The sequence below is a fragment of the Saccostrea cucullata genome, unplaced genomic scaffold (genome assembly GCF_032062105.1).
Source record: "Saccostrea cucullata isolate Sc308-1 unplaced genomic scaffold, CSIRO_AGI_Scuc_v1 ctg7137, whole genome shotgun sequence".
In the NCBI taxonomy this organism is placed as follows: Eukaryota; Metazoa; Mollusca; class Bivalvia; order Ostreida; family Ostreidae; genus Saccostrea; species Saccostrea cuccullata.
The window spans coordinates 1-12913 of NW_026935445.1; the positions used below are offsets into that span (position 1 = coordinate 1).

The window sequence follows — 12913 nt, forward strand, 5'->3', positions numbered from 1 at the left end:
TTCGTATTTGATTGATTTGTCAATTACTTTATTTCTTTAAATGAATGTTAAAAGAATGCTACTAGCCATTATTTATTTTCAAGATAATGAAAAAGCAAAGATACCGATTTAGTGTGGTCGTAAATGAATTGAAAAAGGAAGACTTTGTTCCTTACAAAACCACATTGATGGCTTTTGTCAATTGTGTCATTGTGGCTAATAAAAAATTGGAGGATAAGTGGTGGTAACCCAATGAATTTATTGGTAAAATAATCTCATTATTTCTTTTTTTGTGACATAACACAGCGTCGATAGCATGACATTCAGTTAACTGTTATCTTATTTTACTTAAAGAACATAACTTATGTAATCATTTACTCACTTTTAAAATATTTCTCAACTATCCACAATGTTCATATTTTTTGCATCGTGTGTCCTAGAGTGCTTTTACTTTTTTATACCTTCAAGAAATTAATTTTACTGTAAATGCTTTTTTTATACCTTCAAGAAATTAATTTTACTGTAAATTAATGAAATAATTATCAATTACGTAAACTACCGAATAGGGTTATTTTTCTTTGGCAAAGACAAAATAAATTGAAAATAAACTTCATAATTGCCTTTTCAAATTCGTAGGCTTAAACCTTCTCGATGTGATCAATGATTTGCGAAACGAAGACAACGAGAAAACAGTCATCCAATGTGATGTTTTTGACGACGAGAAGGCATCAGATGACGAAACAATGGCGGCCTTGAAGCCAACTGGTATTGACATAAATAATGTGAAAGAGGTGTTCAGCGCTCTCTATGATAAGGTATGATTCCTTCATTTAAAAATGGTTCTTCTAATTGTTTTCTTGGAATAAAAATTCTATGTAAAGACTATTTACATGTATATCACGCAGAAGAACTCAGCACGCAACTTAGATTAGCAGATTTTATTAAAAAAAAAAACTTTTTATTTAAAAAAAAATTAAAATTTATATTTTTTCCTCAGAAACATTTCATTATGAAAATGCAGGTAAGGTACATGTACCTGTAGCGAGTAAAGTTTTCAATCAAATTGCTTATTACAATGATCTATAAAAATAACGAAGAGTTATAAAGTTGAAAGATCTATTGAAACAATACATGTTGAAAGCAAAGCCAAGCAAACTTGAGCATCTTAAAATATCAGAGTTTGGATCTGGTGCCAAAAAGGAGTAAGCATACCCTCTGTGCTTTTTGGCATAAGCTGGCAAAGGATTCAAAGGTTCAATATCTCAAGTTTAGAATTTCAGCTTGAACAATGCACTGAAATTTGAGAGCATAGGAAATATGGGATCAAAATGGTAATACGTTTATATAAATATTTCTCAACCAACTGAAAATATTATGGTATCTAATTCAGGTTTACAATACACCACTGGCTGAAATGCTTCTGAGTATGTTACAAACTCTCCTACAAACAGAACCAGACGATCAACTTAGGTAAGTAAAGAATTTTTTCTTTGTTTTGCTTAAGGTCAGACGACACGTTCCTCAAATATATGTTTTGTATCTCTTGGTATTATATAAAAATTATTCATATTTGTCATTCTCTTTTCTTTTTTTTTTTTTTTTTTTTTTTTTTTTTTATTCACACAACATACAGCATTATATACATATTTCAAAAGAAACAGACTGATGTGTTTTTTTTATTTTAAGAAAGATAGAAACAATAGAGAGAAAGATAGAAGGGAGAGCAGAGAGAGAGAGAGAGAGAGAAGAGAAAGAGAGTGTGTAAAGATTCAAGTTAAGAGAATAGCAGATTCCATCTGTTCCACTGGGTATCAAACTTTTCCTTTTTGCCATTCTTATAAGAGATAATTTTCTGTGTTTCATAATGAAATTTCATTTGTGATATTGCATTTTGTAAGTTAATATGTTAATATATATAATAGATATATAAAATATATAATAGAATGTTTTCTACAATCAAGTAAATCAACATATACTTCCTAATGCTACATTCAGAAGGAGGTCATTCTCTTTTCATTTCTACATTGTTTTCAAAATGTTTTTAAATATAAGTACACCAAAAATTGTAATATAGGTCATTCAGAAGATTACCCATAAGGATTATACAGAAATATGACCCTATGGTATCCGTTCAAATGCCCGGTAAGGTACCCTAATTTTTCGTGAGGAAACATGATTAAATGCCCATACTTCAATGACAAATTCTTAGGAAAATGTATATATTTTTGAGGAACGTGTTGTCTGACCTTAAGGTTTTGAAAACCTTTGTAGGCATTTCATTTAATACATGTATACATGTATATTTAAAATGAAAAGAATGTTTTCTACAATCAAGTAAATCAACATATACTTCCTAATGCTACATTCAGAAGGAGGTTTTCTTTCATGTAATATGTGAATTGCTTAATTTTGCCTATATATCTCTCCTTGTCAAAAAAAAAATATACAAAAAGTTTACCATCACTTACCATCATAGCAATTTTTCAAAAATTAATCAAAACTTGTTTTTCAGTGATAATAGGTGGACACTGATTGAAAAGTCAGTTAAGAAAGCATTCCTAATGGATTCATTGCTTGACAGTAAATGTGTTTTATGTGGAAAAAACGTTTCACAAACAGAAAATGCTGTACCACCTCCTCCTCATTCACCACCAGCACCACCTCCGCCACCACCACCTCCACCACCACCACCACTGCCAGGATTAGGGCCGCCCCCACCTCCACCTCCACCACCCCCGCTAGGTTTATCGCCGCCACCTCCACCACCACCGCCAGGATTTGGCCCGCCCCCACCACCTCCACCACCCACTCTAGGTGTGGTAGTGGCCCCTTCACTTTCAGCTTCAAACCCTCAGAGATCCTGCACTGTGTGTAGACACACTCCTAAACGCAAATTAAAAACAATCAACTGGACAAAGATACCAGCTCGTAGTATTTCATGTATGTGTACATATCAAAAATATTTACTGATAATTATGTTATTTATTCTAGAATTTAAATTGGAATACATTGGTATTAATGTGCATATGGTATTATTAGACTATATTTTTATTCCAAGGTTAATTACTACATTGTATAATTTTGGAGACCTTTAATGAGATTTTGTTATTTATGAAAATTATTGTGACTCACATTATTTGAAAGAATGCATGCTCAAAAGTATTGAATTTGTAATTCCATTAAAAAACTTTTTACTTGAACTTTCAGCTCAAGGGAATGTTTGGAAGCAAGTTATGAAAATGGAAGATAAAGTCCCTGTAAAGCATGAAACCTTGGAACAGGAATTCTGCCGGAAACAGATCCAGAAAATGAAAGAAACGAAAATAAAACTTCCAAAAGAGGTATATGTTAAATTTATACAGCTGGGAACACATACCAATCGTTATACATATTTTTAAAGTTCAATTTAATATCTGTGAAGGTAAAGAAGGAAGTCTTCAAATACTGTAAAGAATATCAAATACCTGTTGCAAAATACTTTGTTTCTGTCACTTTTTTCAAAGACATTTTCCAGTTCTCTCTTTCTCAAGTATCTCCATTTACTCTTTTTTTTCTTTCTACGAGAGACAACTAATGAACAAATGGTTATATAAAATCACCCTTTCAGATACTGCTTCTTGATGGAAAACGAAGTATGAATGTAAACATCTTTCTGAAGCAGTTTAAGTGTAGCCACACAGAAATTGTATCAATGATAAAGACAGGTGATGTAGATGTCATCGGCAAAGAGCGTCTACTAGGTTTACAGAAAATACTTCCAAAGGAGGAAGAGGTAACGTAAGAACTGCGAACGAAGCATTGTTCTCCCGCCTACCTCCAAGTCAATTTTCAAAACTAACATATTTGATGAATTTTTACTTATTTTTTATAGATAATTATATGGATTTCCATAAAGCATTACTTATTTGGGAAAACAAAGAGAGATAACTCTAAAATTTCACAAATTCTTACCAAAACTTTTTGTGTGACACGGGGGGGAACATAAGTTTATTGACAATAAACGATAAAAATGGTTATTTTCCACTAAGACAAAAGAAAAGATATAAGGAACATTTAATCATATCCAAGAATATTTCAAAATATGGTGATGCCTGAAACTCCGATTTCAATGGAAAATATCGTCTACCCCCCTTTTTTCAAGAGCTGGAATTATGGATAATTTACTGTTTAGCGATTGAGACAATTCTTCAATTACCATTGAACTGTTCTTTGTATTAAACAAAGATTTTATGACCAAATTGCTATTCATTTTGAATTAAATGGCTCCAAAATGTAGGCGGGAATCGAGAGTTAGCGTGCGTATTCCTTTAAACAAATGAAATATATGAAGATAACGAACAGTATTTTAGCTCACGTTCTATAAAAGAATACAAAATAGGAGCAGAGCAAACTCGGTCTTCCAAAACATCAGAGGTGGGATCAGGTGCCATAGTGGAGTGAGCATCCTTTGTCATGATTGGGAAAAAAACGAAAAAATTGTCGTCAATTCAGGGTGTAAATAATGAACTAACAATAAGTATGAAAAACGTCAGTCAGCATTCGACTCAATTATAAATTGTATTTGCTGACAAGGCCATTGTATCGACCATGAAACTTACTAAATAGTGACTTTAAACAAGATTGCTGATATTTGTGTTTCTTAAACTAGTTTAACAATAATATATCTCTTTTTAGAAATTGTACAGTCTTTCTTAACATTATATAGAGAGTCCAAGACCAAAATCTGAAACTTCGTTCTGGGTCTGTATAAGAGCAACTGTAATAAATGCGAAAGTTTTCGAGTGCAGTCCTAGAAAATACTGAGGTTGTTTGCCTTGACATTACACAACAAAGCGTCAAGCTCTTAAATATATCTTTTAAATACGATTTCTTCTTTAAGGTTAGTATGCTTGAAGAATTCGAGGGAGATAAAGAGAAACTTGGGAATGCAGAGAAATTCTATTTAAAACTCATCAAGTTGCAAGCCTACAGAATTCGTATAGACGGACTTGTTCTAAAGGGCGATTTCGGAGACACAATGGATAATCTTTTACCAAATATCAGTGCTGTGATTAAAACATGCAAATGTCTTCTGGAAAATGATTCTCTCAAAGTGTTTCTACGCTATGTTCTACATACTGGAAATTTCATGAATGCAGTAATGTATTTTCTTGACAACAATTTTTATTTCAGACAATTCAAAATATTTTTCTATTGATAACACATGAAAGGATAAAATGATGACTCCAATGCTTATGAACTTCATGCTTTTTGCGTTGATCCAGTGATATAATTCATTAATTACCAACACTTCTTAATAGTAACATCTTGAAAAAAAGTTTTTACTTATTTTCTTATGTATATATACTATTTCATTCATAATTCACAAGGGTGGGTATGCAGGCAACGCGATGGGTTTCCGGATAAATTCCTTAAATAAATTGATGGATACAAGATCCAAAAAGCCCAGGGTAACTCTTTTGCACTATCTCGTTGAAGAGGCCAAAAAGAAGACAAGGAAGCTCTAGCTTTTGTTGAGGAGATAACTCCAAGTTTGGCCATTGCCTCAAAGTATGTCATACTGTCATCAGAGGTTTCATTTAATCTAGTTTTTTTTAAGCTAAATACATATTAAAACCTATCTAAGTTTATGAATTTGTGTCTGATCCTTTTGACTTTGTCAATAAGATATGTTCAATTCAATGTAATTCATAATAAAGCTGTTAAGAATTTTTAGTATTGCATAAATTGCAAGAAGAAATACAGGGGAAAATAAATTTCGTTTATCCAAAGCATATATTTTATCATCATGCTAGCATATCAACATGTCTGTCTGTGGTGAACATTATTAAACATTTATTTTAAATTTAAAATCATAATTTGCATTCAAATTTTTCATTTTTTAATTTAAGTTTGACTGTGGACTCTTTGGCAGCAGAGGTTAAAGAAGTAAAAGATAAGGTTAACGGTCTGAAAAAAGGCCTGAAAAAGAGTCCCAGTGACGTCAATAATCAACTTAAAACATTTGTACAGGCAAGCAAAAAGGGTTTTTGTTTTTAATTCAAACTTTTGCTGTTGACTAACAGCCTGGTATTCTTAAAACGAAGTGATTAAAAATGTTGATAATTACAGGGAGCAGAAAAAGAAATGACTTCATTAGATGAGAGTTTAGAGAAAATAACAGAACTGACACAGCAAATTGTTTGTTACTTCTGTGAAAAAGAGAAAAGTTTTAAATTAGATGAGTGCATTCACGACATGAATACGTTCTGTGATAATATTAAACGATGTCAAAAGGTAAGCTATCCCTCAATCTGAAATAAATTAATTATAAAATTCTTCTTTTTTAGGTCACCTGAGTAAACTCAGGTGACCTATTGCTATCTGTTTTCGTCCGTCGTCGTTCGTCGTGCGTCGTTCGTCGTTCGTCGTGCGTTAACATTTGAACATTTTCAGTTTCTTCTCTGCAACCACTCAACCAATTTCAACCAAATTTGGTACAAAGCATCTATGGGTGAAGGGGGACAAAAATTGTGAATTTCATGGTCCCTGCCCCCCCCAGGGGCCTGAGGGGTGGGGCCAAAACCACTAAAATTAGTGCAATCTTTAAAATCTTTTTCTTTACTCCTGGACATCAAGCAGTCAAACTGTTTGCATGATTATACTCAGCATTGAGTTTTCTACCATAATTGTGAGAATCATAGCCCTGGGGTCAGTGGTTCTAGTGGTAGGGCGGGGCTTAATAAATTATATAGTAAAAATGCATTATTTCTTTGAAAATCTTCTTCTCTGCTCCTGGGTATCAAATAAACCAACTAAGTACATAGTTATGATGAGCAAGAGTGCCTCTACCAAAACTGTGAATTTTATGGCCCCAGGGTCAGGGGTTCTGGTGTTAGGGCGGGGCTCTATTGATTATTATAGTGAAAATACATTAATTCTTTGAAAATCTTGTTCTCTGCTCCTGGGTATTAAATAAACTTACTAAGTACATAGTTATGATAAGCAAGAGTGCCTCTACCAAAATTGTGGATTTTATGGCCCCAGGATCAGGGGTTTTTGTTTTAGGGTGGGGCTCTAATGATTATATAGTGAAATGTATGAATTCTTTGAACATCTTATCCTTTGCACTTGGTTAATATGCTAATGATCTAATTACATATCTAAGGCCAGGATTTATTTTATTTTCGGTTTTACAAACCCTCCGCTCAAGGTTTTGAACTTTTAGAAAAAAAATAAAACAATTTTTTTCTTTCTGATGTCAAATTTGAGTCGGGATCGAGATTTCAAATTTACGAACTCGCACTTCCGGTTTTTAGATGAAACGGCTGGTAAATAAAGCTAGATCCAAGAATTTAGCATGGTTTAGTGTAAAATTCATCGATAAGAGTGCCATTCAAAACGTTTCACCCGTTCAAAGGCCAAATAAAATGCTGACGACTTTGTTGCACAATGACATGCTGGTGAGATAATTATGTATTCGTTTCAAAAGTAACTGTAAATTATTTTCCTCCCCCAGGTTTTAAACTGCCCGTGGTAGCTATTGCATATTGCCAGAGACATTGTTTAGGTCTCTGTTATAGCTTACAGTCTAAGCATCATTCTTCAGAAAATGGTTGCTTATGCATCAGATGCAATGAATAAAACTATGGGAGAAGTGAAGTCCATTTGAGGAAGAAATAAACAATAACCTGAAGTGAAGAAATAAAAAAAAATTCAACTATTAAAAGGCAAGAATATACAAATATATGTAGTATCATTTGTATCAGCCAGAAAAATTATTTTACACTTAATTGAAAAAAATGTTGACCCTACTCCCCAATACTTCCTGTCTGTTTTATGATAGGAATTATAATTTTAGGCATCAAGTAAATTTTAGAACAATGTCTACACATTCACCTAACACATATTAAGAAAATGAAGATGTATTGAAAGACTTTTAAAGAATTGATTTTTTAAAATATATTTTGATCAACATCACAAAATTTATATAACTGGCCCAAACTGGCAGATGATGAAATAAGCAATTAAATGTTCTACTTTCCTATTTGTAAGCATTATGTGTCCAGTGGTAAGGAGCCTATTAGGATAGCATAAAAAAGAATGTACAAATGTTAATAATTGATTTATAAAAAAAGAATTATTTCCTTTTCCTTTGGACTTTTTTATTCTCATGTTCATAACTAAACCTAATCATAAAAAAAAAATGCTGGCCTTATAATGAAGAAAGGGTCCTCTTTCAAAATAGATAATTTCAGGGCTGCTGGGTCAGGGGTACCAAGGGGGTACTTTGACTAAAAATAAATTAATGCTTTGAAATCTGCCCTTTGATAAGCAATGGTGCCTCTTTCAAAATTCGTGAATTTCATGGCTTTTGGCTTAAAACACGAACCAAATACAATCGCTGGAAAGTTGTTACATGATACTCAGGTGACCTATAAGGCCCGTGGGCCTCTTGTTTTAACTAAATGCAATTTTTTAATTTTTTTTTTTCAAAAGGAGAATTTACAGAGAAAACACAAAGAAGAAATGGCAGAGCGCAGGAAAAAGCAGGAACAGGAAATGACAAAGAAACATGCTGAGCGTATGTTTCATAGAAAGGAATTTCATTATTTATCAGAAAAGTTTTGATTTATTTAAAATAAAAGTTAATATATTTTTTTCTCTTTATAGATACTTCAGCAAAGAAAGAATCAATTGAAGAAGATTGTATTATAGATCGATTACTGAAGGATATTCGGAAAGGACACAAGCTACGAACCACGAGACAACAGACATAGCTTCGAGACAATCTCTCTTTTAAGCCAAAAGGGCCCTCATATGCTTCATTTATATTTTTGCAATAAATGTTATTAAATATTTACCAAAGACATGCAATTTAAATACAATATTTTATACTCAACCAACATAACCAAAATGATACCAGAATCAGCATTGTAATGATCTTTTTTATCACTCAGATACCTCAAGAAGTGAACATGTACTTTTGTAGGATCACTAATTGTGCAGCTCATATGAAAATAATTATCCTAAAAATTTTTTTTTGAATATCATTTGTTATGCCTGAAACCATTCAATGAAAAAAAAAATAGAAAACATATCTATTTTGGGGTGATTTAATGTTTGCTTTATCAGTGAGTTCAAAGTATAAAATTCGGAAGTCTTGCCGAGAGAATATTTATCATCTCGACAAGTTTGATAAGGCTAATATCACATCACACAATTATAGATGTTTTATTTATCTCATTTTGTTCAGAACTATTGAACAAATAGATAATACTTGTAAATATTAGTCTTTCGAACATGGGATTTGTATATATTTTTATAACTAACTTGGTCCGAAAGGTCGTATCACGTCGAGTTGACAGACGTGGATCATCAGATCTAACGAGACGCGAAGTTTATTATATCTGGCAAGAATTAACAAAAAAATAATTAAGAGATCAATTGTATAATATTTATTCATAAAACAAGGCATAATAACAAGGGACTTAACTAAGTGAGTGATGAAATGGATTCAGAAAACCACAGTGTGGTGATCCGTAAAGTCGGGTTAGGACGTCGAATGATTGCCTAAAATTAACTGTTACGTGAGGTTTATAATAAATATCGAATATTCCGCAATTCTCCAGGTCAATCGCCGATCCCGGCAGTATTCTCTTTATACAGTTTATATGATTTAAAAATACCTCATATCTCGAACACGGTAATATCGAATAACCCGCTTATGCCGAAGTATATTCCTGGTTTATCTCGAAATGTAATTAATTTATCGGCCTACTGAACACACCTGGCGTCGTGAATTCACACATTCTTGCAAGTAGCTAAAATGTTTTACTGTGTGACCGTTGGGGCGAGCGCAGTTGTACCATAAAAACACTTGAAAAATTGATCAGTCACTTCAAACATCAAGCCGCACGAAACATCTCGACCAGCTGTGACGTCACACGACGACACAGAGTTCGTCGGAGCTTACGGAGACAGCCGCGCGTCTGGTTGAAACTAAAGACCTAGTGCAATTTTGGTCGAAAAACATTACAGATTTTATTTTTGTTTCTTTGAAAGATTTCTACAAACTGAAAGTCTTTTATGCTTTACGTTATTATTTATTTATTCATTTGCGCAAAGGACATTGGGTTGTAAAGGAATTCTGGGAATGTTTCACACAAAAAATCCCTTGACGTATGTAAAGATTTCATTCCGAATTTCCTCTGCTCTTACACATTAGTCTATTGAGCTCGCTGCGCTCGCATTTAGTTAACACCTTTAATCCCATGCTTATGTTGGGTATCTGTGGCAGGGTAATTGGTATCACAGCTTAGGTGTTAGTATAGTCTACGACCGATAAAATAACGATAAAACAAACCACATCGCAGCAACTCAGAAATTATATACAGACAGTATTTCCGATCTTGCATTTAATAATATGCTCTGTATAATTAAATTTGTACATTTTCTGTTTTAAACAAATCGTGTGAAACTATAAAAACTTCAAAACTGATCACATATCAATTCATTGACCTCGTACTACAGAGGTTGATATATCAACAGAGGGAAGATCATGTACAAAATGATAATTTGAAGTCATTCTTCTGTACGATGACAATTTTCACTGTACACGGTTACTTGCAGTTCCATTGTAGAGTCATGAATGTGCTAATATGTACATATATGGACATAGTATAATGTAAGAAAGCGTTGAATGTGGTTAGACTTTTCCTCATGATCAAACGACTGCCAGAGGAACAAACAGTCAATATGAATCATTGTATATTCGTTTAGCTCATTATTATTCATTTAATAAGGCAAATGTTTATACAAAGCGATATTTTGAAACATTCTAATATTATATAAAGGGATCATTTCAGAACCTGGAATACTACTGACAAAGCACCAACCCGTGGATTAATCATAGGTTTATCTTATGGATATAATCCTCCACACGTATGAATTTAAGCTTGAATTCTTAACACCATCATATATTTCATTCAAAACCTACTTTTCAGCAGTAGTCTTGATTAACATTTGTTTTTTATGAAAAAGAAAAAATCCAGATATATCGCTTTTGTGGATGAATGATTGATCTTAGTATAGGAGACGCAGTCCCTACAAAACAATATTAATAGATTTTGTCAATTGTCTCATTTGGGCAAAGAACGGAAACTTTAATGATGTTTTTATTTATCATGTTTATGCTTCGAATTAATTAACTTAAATATCTATTGAATATTTATATATTGAAATTCTGTATATTTGTTAATAGATACTGATAATGGTGAACATGAATTCAAGTTCAACTTTTGTAATATACACGAAACAAAACTTATTCAAAATGTTCGCGGACAACCCTCATAAAGAAGACTACTGTTGATCAGAATATATTTTTTAAAACCCCTTTCAAACAAACTATATATTCAAAACCGTCTTAATAATCGATTCATATATTTCGACGATTTTTTAAACAATTAAAAATTTATATTTATTCATATATCAGCAGGATATATCCCAGTGAGCTTGATTTTAAAATAAAAGAGATCTAGAGTGTTTCATATTTGGATGTCTTACAAGATGTAAACATATATTCATTTCATGTCACAATTGTACTATTAGTCAGATTCTAAATTTAAGACAATACAAACATGATCATATCTAACCTCAAGTATGCCTCCTGCAGAATCAAACAATAAACTATTTGGACAATCATTTATAAATGAATGGGACTTTAAAATACATGAAGAAAATACTGTTTAAAACAAAACGAGACCATAAACCCCATGTAGAGCTATTTCTATTTATCAATATGTCAAACTGTATTTTGTGTCAGACAAAAAGTTGAAGTTCACGAATGAAATCATTTACTAAAACTGGGTTGAATCATTAGATAATTTTTTTGTACAACAAAACCTGAATGTAGCAATAACTTATTTTTTCATATTTGAATCATCAGTATCGTACATTTCAATTTATACTTTGTTGCTGTGAATTAAATTAGATTAGCCTATTCCCTTTGTTGCTTTACTTTGATATATCTTTTTAACTCTTAAGAATTTAAAAAATATTTATATAGGTCAAAAAGATTTTAAGTTGCCTGTGCCTACGTAATTTAAGACAAAGTATAAAGGTTCAATTTAAATGATGTCATAGTGTCGGACCGTCATACGTTTTGGCGCATTATTTTTTCAAGTAGTAATAACATTTCTTTGAGACTTTTCAAATGATATTAGTTTCAAAGAAATATCATAGGATTTAGCGTTGTTATTAACATGTTAAAATGTTTCCTTTCTATTCCGATACCCTTACCTTCACCTTAAAATTTGACCTATAGTAAACCATTGCATTGATTTAAATTAATCGTTACGCATGAAAAGGAAAAGCTGGGACTTTTATATAAAAAATGCATATAATCTGTGGCAAATTCTTTTAAACATACCAGAGTTTGACCATTTGACCGACTTTTTAGAAATTACATTTTCCTTGAGAACGTTTGAATAAGAATATATAGGACTTTCATATTTTGACTTTGACTTGCATGTTTGACCTTATTTTCAAACATGTTAATTTTGGTGATTTCTGTATGATGACATATGATAGGGCAATCATATTTTACACAACACAGTGGTCCACGATTGTTCTGTTTTATTTTGTTTTATCATTTGAAAGTGGATTATTACTGCATAACTATGAAAAGTGTATATCGATTGTTTATCATTTACATCTTAGCTGTAAGTTGACATTTGACGTCTTAAATCAGTGAAACTCCCAACTCCTTTTTGAGGAGATAAAAATTCAAAGCATGGCATCGTCTTCACAATGGAACCAATAGAGCTACATGTATACATCATAACAGTGGAACACGTAACCAAATGGCCATGAATTTCATTATAGGATTAAACGTTCTTTTTTAGAATTTGTCATGTGTCAATTCATGCCTTTTTACTATCAAACTAAATACAAG

At 32.2% G+C, this 12913-nt stretch overlaps 1 protein-coding gene across 1 annotated transcript; it reads left to right on the forward strand.

Moving 5' to 3' along the window:
- Positions 1-83: 83 nt before the first annotated feature.
- On the forward strand, positions 84-8738 carry LOC134242896 (inverted formin-2-like; the record flags this gene model as incomplete). Its single annotated transcript, XM_062725099.1, is given in 13 exon segments — positions 84-243; positions 616-794; positions 1370-1449; positions 2492-2919; positions 3187-3320; positions 3587-3751; positions 4859-5116; positions 5349-5460; positions 5463-5529; positions 5871-6004; positions 6104-6255; positions 8458-8542; positions 8632-8738. Coding segments are annotated over 13 exon segments (2061 nt in total), but the record flags the coding sequence as incomplete, so codon positions are not given.
- Positions 8739-12913: the final 4175 nt, after the last annotated feature.